The sequence below is a fragment of the Solanum verrucosum genome, unplaced genomic scaffold (assembly GCF_900185275.1).
Source record: "Solanum verrucosum unplaced genomic scaffold, falcon-dt-bn FXZP01000255.1, whole genome shotgun sequence".
NCBI lineage: Eukaryota > Viridiplantae > Streptophyta > Magnoliopsida > Solanales > Solanaceae > Solanum > Solanum verrucosum.
This window is the reverse complement of record NW_026020006.1, coordinates 812,398-822,649: the sequence shown is the minus strand read 5'-3', so window position 1 is coordinate 822,649 and position 10,252 is coordinate 812,398. Positions and strand designations below refer to the sequence as shown.

Below are 10,252 nucleotides of genomic sequence, written 5' to 3'. Positions count from 1 at the left end.
GATCTTTTTTCTATTATGTTTTTCCAGATTCTGGTACGTTGTTACAAATTTTAGTTGCTGAATTAATTTTTGTTCTTCTGTTCTTCACTGGTTCATTAAACTTTGATAACTTCGTGTTTCTGCAAAGTTTATTGGAATCAGTACTACTGGTTTTAAACACAGATTGGCAACATATTATTCCTACTTTAAATGATAGGTAGGTTGTTTTCGATAGATCCTTATCACCGAGCCATCTTAGTATAAGGGAGTTAATTTAATTGACATTCATTCATTGAAAAATTACACTGTTTAATTAGATTAAAATTTAGTTTTATATACAAACATTGTATGTTAACTCCATTCATTTTTTACATTTTGAAACTCCTAGTAAATTGTTTGGCTATGTCACTGTCTTTGATTCAAGGCAAAACAATTCAAAGCAATTTAAAAAAAAAAAAAAACATGATAAAGCATTACGAAAAAGGAACAATAATTACAACAATACAATATAGCGTAATTAAAGTAAAAGAAACAATAAGCAATAACAAAAAGGGAAAAAGAAGAAACTACAAGAGTACTTCTACGGCTACTAATATAGAAAGATAAACGAGACAATAATACTCAATTATCTACTAACTTTCTATCATAATTTATAACTTTCTATCCAAGGTTATGTTCTCAATAAACTATAATCAGATATCTAGATTTCAAAATCATTTTTATTTATATCTTGTAACAAAAGAATTGGAAACGTTGAATTTGACTTAAAGCTAATTTAAAATGATATCTATATTTTGCTAGATTAGATAAAATATATAAACATGGTATGCCTTTAATTTCTTTCTGCTGCCTCTTCCATTTTGGGCTTTTCCATTCCAATTAGAGCCAATATTATTAGAAAAGATTGGAAAGTTTGCTTGGCTTAAATGTAATTTAATACATCAAAGAGAATTTTCTACAAAATAGGAATTAAAAAAAATGTTTTTGCAAGTGATGTAAGTAATACTTTTGGCCACTACTTAAAAAAATAATTTTAGAAACATTCAAGAAGACTTTTTAAGAACAACAGACAACTAGAAATGTTCCTTTATTTTTGGCAAGTAAAATTATCCAAAAAAAAATGTTTATCTAGATTTATTTTATTTTGTCCTTCAAAGTTTCTCATGAGACAAACTGAATTTGTTTCTACATATGAAGTTTTACAAAAATTAAAAGAAGTCATTTATTAGAAATCATTTGGTATCTGGAAAATACACTAATTCAAATTCATGTTGCCCAATAGCCAATTTAATAGGATAGTTCTTCCCTAAGAATTTCTCCAGTTCCAAGGCTATAATCTGAAACCTTTAATTAAGGAGAGAGATTTCATCTTTTTCACCATATTCGTTATGATTTCGATTTGTTCTTTTTATCGTAATATTTACATAGTAATGTGAATTATACCTCTTAATACACAACAACGCAACAAAAAAACATTTGCATATGGTGTAAACATCAATTTAATGAACACATGATTTATGTCTTCATATTAATATCTTATTTAAGGAAAAAGGACAAATATACCCTCGAACTATCGTAAATGGTATGCAGATACCCTCCGTCATACTATTGGGACATTGATGCCCCTGCCGTCTAAAAACTAGAACATATATGCCCTTCACTCTAACGGAAGACTAAATAGGGACACGTGGCACAATCTTATCCGTCGATCCGATATTTAATCGGCGGATAAGATTATGACACGTGTATGTCCATTAGTATAAATGGTATATATGTTGTAGTTTTTGGACAGTAGGGGTACCAATGTCCCAAAAGTATGACGAAGGATATCTGCATACCATTTACGATAGTTCGGGGGTATATTTGTCCTTTTTCCCTTTTATTTAAGATCTTTAACAGTCGATTATTCGTTCTCCCACCCAATAGTTTCCGAAAGCTCGACAAGGAATACCAACAAAAAAGTTAAAGGTAAATGGAGACCACAAAGGGAATTGAGCACTGTTCTTGTGGAGCACAATTGATGCAAAAGAGGAACCAGAACTATTGTGGCATCATGCCCCATTTTAACTAAAAAAGTGAATTGACTGGGAAAGAACATAGTTATTAGTGAGCCTATCTTGGAATATTTCTCCATTGTACAACAATTCTTTGTCGGTATTCAAAATTTATTGATTCGATTAATAAGATATATCAGGAGCTAGCAAACTGAGGAATCATGGCAGCTATATTATATGAATAAGCAGGATAAATTAACAAAAATATAATTCATAATCCCTGTTCTACCAGATAATAGTAGCTTTTCTTTTAAGAGCAATCACCAGATTGACCGATTTCGAATAGCATTACAAAGTTCACTTGTGGTATATAATATTAAGTACAGTGTTTAGAGAAGATGTTACCAATATCCGTTTGATTATAGGTATGCCTGTGCATGTTCAGGTTTGTGGCTGTATTCATAGTCGAGATGAACAAAGGCACGTTCGATCTCTGGCAATAATTCGAGCTTCTCCTGCAATGACTCGCCGATATCATGCGCCTCTTGTAAGGGCATGTCTGCAGGTAGGACGATATCAACTTCGACAAAGTAGTGAGAACCAAATGTATAGGCTCTCACTGTATCTATATGTTTTATGGCTTTGTGATGGTTCCAGCAGAGGTAAGTCAGCTTCTGTAGATATTCTGGTGCAGCTGCCTTACCGATAAGAGAGTTCACGTTCTCTAACACGGTCATTGACCATGTTCGAATGGTATACAGCGCGAGCTGCAGCAGATGGAAAATTGGTTAAAGCCACTAACATTGATTGAAGTGAGAGCATGAGCATTTTGGACAATATTTGCTTGAAGTTGAAAAAAGAGTATTTGGGAGTGAAAACAATTAATTCACTTGTAACTCCCCAAACCAGTTGTTCAATATTTCACCATTATTTCGAATACTGAAGTTCAGGATTTGCAAATATTGATGGCCAAAACATAATTTGCAAATATTGAAATGTTGTTGTGTATGGCCAAACGGAAGAGCATCAAGGAGATACAACTTACAATCATAGCTCCAACAGGGTCTATCCAGCCACTGAAGTAGTTAGCAAGCAATGCCGCGACTAGTCCAATGATGTTTGTGACAACATCGAAGAAATGATCCTGGGCATATGCTTTCACAATCTCATTGGTGAAAGACCGGCAATACAACACCAAAACTAGTTTCACCAAAGTCACAAAAACCATAATCCCAATAACCCATATCTCTTGCTCCTTGGTAAGGCTGAAATCAGACTCCTAAAAATCCATGTAATTTTCAACCAGACAATACAACATAAATATAACATAAACTTGGTAATATTAGGAGCCACGACTTACATCGGATATTAGTGTACGCATAGACTCCAAAATTATCTGCAGTCCCAAAGTCGCCATGACAGAAGCAAATACAAGGATTCCCTGTATCATTTTTCAAAGTTGAATTGGACCAGCTCCCAAAGAAGAATAGAAAACAATCATACAATATCTCTATTCATGCATGTACGTTGCTATCACCAGATATGTAGGAATAATATAAGTAAAACTGAAAGTTAATACAGAGTTCAACTTGAACCCATCGGGAAACAAGAAATGCATTTTGAAGATAGCCATACACCTGAACTTTGCTCTAGCTCCATGAAATATCAAACAATATGCAAAACCACTCAACTGAGTAGGATCAGCCAGCATGCAGGGTAAAACTTGTTTGCAGACTATATCTTTTTCAACACAACAATCAGAAAAAGAGTGGAAGTTACATAGAGTCTGGATCTAAATCAAAAACTTCCTTCTTTTGTTTTTCTCTTGCTAGCAATAAATGATGGGAGAAGAAATCATATCCTTAGAATCATGTAATGTGAAAATGACAATATTCTAGAAATGGTTCTCTAGAAACAAAAGAAAAAACTCCTTCTGCCAACGTATGGGCAATTTTATGGATGTCTAATGGCCAATAAACACCTCAAATATCAAAATAAGCTGATCATATTTACAGAGGGATCATCCCACGATCCTAAGGAATTATGAACTGATTAAAACAAGGTGGTCAAATTTATCTGAACAGATAACACAGAGACTAAATAGACTAGTATCTCCAAAATGGCAATTTACTAAGCACTATAGTAAAACTTCACAGAGGTACTTAAGTTAATTCACAGATATTAGGAAAAATTATCTTCAAACGACCAAGCTAGAGAGCAATAATCCTCCTTCTGATGTGCTTCATAAGCTTCCTAACTAAAATGCAACTGTTATGATAGTACTACACCAAATTCATGTCCCAGACTAGTTACACTCACTGAAAATTAAAAGAGCAAGTCCTTAATGTCAATTCTGATAATCCAAATGAGCCACAGGATAAATCAACTGCAACAAAAATATGTAAGAACCCAAACGTAGCTCAAGTGTAGGATCCCTCCTTAGTTCTATTCAGACATTGGACCAGTAGAACATCAGGCGATGATGGGCTTGTTATAGGTAACATCAGGAGATGATAATATTGAAACTATAGATGTCTATATGTGTATACACCAAAGTACTACTAACTAAATGGATTTGAGGATCACAACTTAGCGCCAACACTATGGCTATCAATACTAACGTGATGTGGAGAAAATGGTGCATATGGGTAGCTAGAAGCATCAGTTTCCACCAGAGACCATAAACAGGGAATAGACCGTATTCATCCCCCCCCCCCCCACACACACACCCCCCACAGTCCAAACAAAGCACCTAAATATTGTCAAATTACTAATAGACACTTCATATCTTCCTTCAGAACCACCCCCTCTCATTCTTCTTACTGTCAGCCACAGTCTGTTTTTTTCATCTCACTAAATTCACTATGACAAATCAGCTTCAATCTCTCTGCGGCCTTCCCTTCTGGTCTCGTCTTTATCATCTCTCCTCCCTCCCTCCCTCCCTTGCCTAGTAGCCTTTCCCCAGCTTCACCTATATTCTCTCACCATTCTTTCTGTCTCAGCAACGTACTGATTTGGTTCTCCACTCAAGGTACACTAAGAAGACAACAATTGGAGAAAGTGATGCTGAAGATTTGAATATCTGTAGGTTATATTGTAGTCATGTAAGCTGTCTGCTACAGGTCATTATCAAAATTTTGCACATTTTTTCTCCAACTTCTACATTTTGTTGTTGGTTAATATCAGATAGATTGTTATTGTAATTCATTTAATTTGTCTTAGATGAATTAACTTTGCATTTCTCGTGGTTCTTTACTTTAGGTGGAAATTTTCCTTTTGTTTCTGGACTACCTGATGTCATGATTAGAGATTGATCTCAAGAAGAAGGCTAAGTTTTCTGCATCAACAAACAAAATGCATATTAAGGTTTACCATGAGCATCAACTAAAAATAGAAGAGAAAGTGTTTAAGGTCCCTCTAGAATCAAATGCCACAAGAATGCACAGTACAATTACCTTGTTAGAGTTAGACAACTTTTATTGCCTGAACAAGCAAGGCAATAGTTATTATATGCAGTCATGCACATTAGCCAACAGCAACTGACAAGTGCAGAATGCAAATTGCCCCAATTAAAGGCTTAGGAAAGACTTGGAGAATAAAAGCAGTGGCACTAACCAAAGGCTGCATGCGTTTCTTTCCGATAGGATATTGATACGGGTTTGGTGTCTGCATGGAGAAAGCTGTAAACCATAAAATGAAACCAGAGAGAAGATCAAGCAGTGAATCCAATGTGGATGCTATGATGGCCAATGAACCACTCTTGACAGATGCATATACTTTAGCGGCAAAGAGAACCATGTTTGCAATATTTGATATCCTAATGGCAGTTGTTTCACTTCTGGCCAATTTTTCCCTCTCTTCCTGTAAACAAATTAATTGACCTTGTCAGTCTATGCTTCAAGTCATTCATTTTTTTTAATTATTAAAAGATCAGGCGTTCAAGTTATATATAATAAGAGAAGAATGACTGCATACAGAGAAGGAACAAATGATTGGTTTTATACATATAGAAGATGGTCTTGTACATATAAAAAAAGCAGATAAAAATGATCAAAACCTTTGACATCCCAGGTACAAAACCACGATCAGCCAAGGCATCCATTTCATTGAAGCCCACGAGCATTTCCTCCTGTTGCTGGTAGTAAACGGCAATGTTGTCTTCTTGACCTGTAAGCACCAAAGATAAAAACACAAAGTGTGACAAGCCGTCCCTTCTACATGCATCTCTATAAAACACTATAGCCTCCTCTCAGAACTAACCCAAAGAGTTGATGATACCACTCATATCAATTAATCAAGGTTGATAACAAATTTTAAAAGTACCAATATAAATCCGAAAGTTATAGTTTCGTGGCCATATTTAACAGTTCAACTGAAAATGTGAAAGTAGCCTCTCAAACAATCTATTGACTAGCTCATGTCACAAGCAAGCAAACACACACACACACACCCAACTACACATGTTCTATTACACTGACCTAAGCACTGCAGAGACATTGAGGAAACTAACGGATCCCTTGAACTCATGACCTTAATAGACTTGCCCACCGAGTGCACTCAACTAAAGTTCCCTTCTTTTTTTCACTAGCTGAAGTGATGAACACATTAAATTTGAGCTCAAAAGCATATGTTATTATTACAGTAACCATCCAAAAAGAATCATCCCTCTAAATACATAATATGCCAATTTTCTCTAAACCATTGAATTGGGCATCAAGCATGTTCAATAGTCTACAGAACAATAAAAAAAAGCACAAAATATTGCTTAACATCTTCTGCAAATTTTAAGCCATCCATACAAGAATCTTATTGTTCTTCAAAAGATTGGACCCACGTGGCAACAAATTGATGTATAAAAATAGACTTCCCCAAAAATTTCACAACAGAATATCAATCAACTATTCCTCCACCCCTAATTAGTTGAAATCAGCTCTATAAATCCTCCATACTCATTCCACTCTACCTGAACAAGTCTCCATCGACTTCACTACTCTTTATATCAACCTAATACAACTAATCAATAGAAAAACAACACCTCAAAATCTACTCCGAGTCGTAAAAAGTGAACCACAACAACCTATATGGATGATTTACAGAGCTGGAGAAATTTAACAATCATGGAGGCCACAAGGAGGCTTATCTTTGTTCTCAGATGATAACTGCAGTTCGTCCTAAGCACAAGAGAATATCAATCAATCAACTAGTCCTCCATCCCTAATTAGTTGAAATCAGCTCTATAAATCCTCTAAATACATTCCGCTCTACGTAAACAACTCTCGTTTGATTCACTAATCTTACAAATCAACCTAATACAACTAAACAACAGAAAAACAACACTCAAAAATCTACTCGTAGTCGTAAAAAGTGAATCACAACTACGTCGAAAGAATCAGTGAGCTCATAGAGGCCACGAGAAGGCTTCTCTTTGTTCTCAGACGATAACTACAGTTCATCCTAAGCACATATCAAAATCAACTGTTCATCTATCCCTAATTAGTTAAATTCAGCTACCTAAACATGTTTCCGTTCGATTCACTACACTAACAATCAATCTAACACAATAACACAACTAATCAAACAAAAAACACACTAAAAAAACTACTCAACAACGACGAAGAACAAGTGAAAAGTTAAAAGAAATTTACTCAATACACCGAGACAATCATGTAATCCATGAGGATGAGGTTTCTCTTTATTCTCAGACGATAACCGTAGTTCATCGAAGTTCAACCTCCATGACCTGTCAACATTGTTCGTCTCCATCAACAACAGCAGCTCTTCGCCGCCGCATTCTCCGCCGTGATCGCCGTCGGGAGGCACTAATTCCAACATTTTTCTCGTGAAAATGAAAAAAGAAAAACACTGGCCAACTTGTAATGAATACTATATGTACGCAATGGCAGAGCAGAGTAAATTCGATGAAAATAGAAGGGTGTTTTGGGTATTTTATGGATATAGTGGAGGTAGTTGTGGTCCTCGCAGTAAAGCTTGTGGCGTGGCGTAACTTTTTTTGAACCGAAAAAGTGGAACTGATAGTTCTTCAAAATTTACGGAGCGTGAGAACAACTCGCTATCCTATTGGTTGGATTAATAATGACGTGTCAGTGGGACCTATTTAGGTTGCTGAGCTGGCTGATGAGGTAGGAGAGATCATGACACGTGGAAGGAGAATATATTGTTAAATTATCTTCTTCTTTTTAAAATAATAATAAGTGCTTATTTGAAAAGTTAATTTTGAAAAAGTACTTCCTCTCCTCTGTCTCGTCTCAATTTATGTGACATTTTTTATTTTTTGAGAATCAAACGATTTAGGTTTAACCAAAATTTTGCGCATGAAATCTGCAATTTTTTAAAATAAAATTTATATATTTGTAAATTACGTAAAAAAATATTATAAGTCACAATAGTTGAGAATTCAAAATATTTAAAAGATCTATAAAAAATTTACGTTAAAGGTAGATTTGTTTAAATCTCGAAATATGAAAAGTGTCACATAAAATGGGATAGAAGAAGTATTTGATAACTTAATTTTAAGAATTTATTTAGTTAATATTAAAGGAGTAATTTGTACTTATCAAGTTTTTAAAAAAGTATATAGTGGAAAAGCTTACTTTTTCTTTTATGATTTTTGTGTTGAACGCATCTATGTTCTTGCCTAAAAGTTTGGTTAAAATCTCATGAAAATAGAAATAAAGTATGCGATCAGTTTCACCTTTGCTAAATTTTATGTTGAATATGTTATTATTGTAGTCTCCTAAAAGCATGATAAAAAAACCTCAATTATCTAAAATAAATTAACTTCCTAAAAATTTGGAAACATATTATTTTTATCTTTAAAATTTCAAATTTTACCTACGGATTATTTTTATCCTTAAATAGTTTAATTATCATATTGTTATTACACATAAGATAATTACTTCTGTTGAGAGGGTTCGATGTTAAATATATAGACATAAAATACATAGTTGATTTTATATATACGATATCATTTTTCGATTCAAAAAATTCAGATAAATCCTGAACTCCATATAGATCCGCCCTTGCAATTGAAAATTTTTAGGCAAAGACTAATCATTATAAAGCATCAATCAAATGGTACCTGTTGATTTGACATAAAGAGCAAGACTTTTTTTCTTTTGGATAACAAAAACACATAACGTAAATTCTGAGGGGATTGACATAGAACTATGTGGTGGGGTCTCCATTTTGTTTGAAGTGCATAAAAATATCCTGCATTAGTAGGGTTCGAAAAAGATCGATCCTCAAAAGATGTGTTGTAGATAGTCTAGTCTAATGTAAGTAAATTGAGGCACTAAACATTCAATGTTAACAAACAAGACACATAAAAGAATCGATTCTGGTGTGTTGTTGATGGCTTACTCTTATAAAAGCATTAGCGCCTGATTTCACGATTTGAATCTGTTATCTAAAAGTCACATGGAGACAGACTTTATTATTGCTCCAATGCATTAATAATGTTTCCATGATTCAAATCGATTACCTAATATCACAAAAAAAAAATTATCATTGCTTCAACGCCCCATGGACCACAATATAAATCCTTTCGTGTCATTGGGGAGACCACCACCAGTCTAATAGCTATTGACAAAAAAAATTTCAAATTAAGTGAACTATTCATACGTTGTTAAGTGACGATGGCCCATTACTAGCAAGTCCAACATGATATAAGCCATAGCCCAAATATTATTTTCTTGGAAAATTATATAAAATAGCAAATTATTAATTTAAATTAAATGTTTTAATCACAATTTCATTTAATTGTAATCTGTAGCAAACACTTGTCATTCACCTCTCTCCCCAGAGAATTTCGCTCGCCACTCTCCCTCGCCTCTCTCACTTTTTTTTGACACAAACGCAATACAAATACTGTATATACAAATACATATGTTTTCGTCCTATACACTTATAATTATACAAATATAAATCTTTCCCTATCAGTTTTCTTTTGCCTTTCTCGCTTTATACAAATTACAATGTATAATTTGTGTTGTATAAAGCGAGAGAGAGAGACAGAGAGATTTGATATACAAATGTTTTATTTCGATTCAATTGTATATAAATTCAAATTCTATGCAGATATACAAACACAATCATTGATATATACATAGTAGTTACATATATACAATTATCTAACCGATATACATATGCAATCGCTGCACTTTTATACAAATGAATGCCTGCTTGCGATTTATACAAATCTGATGCTCCATAGCAAACATAAAATTTACTATGGAGCACAATTATGCAAACTATAGTTA

General features: G+C 34.0%; 1 protein-coding gene across 2 annotated transcripts; it reads right to left on the bottom strand.

The window, feature by feature from the left end:
- Positions 1 to 2,185: 2,185 nt before the first annotated feature.
- On the bottom strand, positions 2,186 to 7,852 carry LOC125819634 (metal tolerance protein 11). 2 transcript variants are annotated; one of them, XM_049499095.1, is made up of 6 exons: positions 7,619 to 7,852; positions 6,031 to 6,140; positions 5,589 to 5,834; positions 3,334 to 3,414; positions 3,019 to 3,252; positions 2,186 to 2,740 (listed from the first exon to the last, which is right to left on the bottom strand). In XM_049499095.1, exons 1-6 carry the CDS (start codon positions 7,803 to 7,805, stop codon positions 2,393 to 2,395), a joined length of 1,206 nt encoding a protein of 401 aa, XP_049355052.1. In that variant the 5' UTR covers positions 7,806 to 7,852; the 3' UTR covers positions 2,186 to 2,392. The 2 variants fall into 2 exon arrangements, with proteins under 2 accessions (XP_049355052.1, XP_049355053.1); XM_049499096.1 differs by lacking the exon at positions 7,619 to 7,852 and adding an exon at positions 6,452 to 6,605.
- Between the last annotated feature and the right edge of the window lie 2,400 nt (positions 7,853 to 10,252).

Bases quoted from the DNA above. Each gene is read 5' to 3' on its own strand.
- LOC125819634 (XM_049499095.1), bottom strand. From the start codon at position 7,805: ATGTTGGAATTAGTGCCTCCCGACGGCGATCACGGCGGAGAATGCGGC. The intron at 6,141-7,618 runs GTAAATTTCTTT...TGGTGCTTACAG, and splicing joins TGATTGTCTCGGTGTATTGA to GTCAAGAAGACAACATTGCC. The intron at 3,415-5,588 runs GTTAGTGCCACT...AAAATGATACAG, and splicing joins AGAAACGCATGCAGCCTTTG to GGAATCCTTGTATTTGCTTC.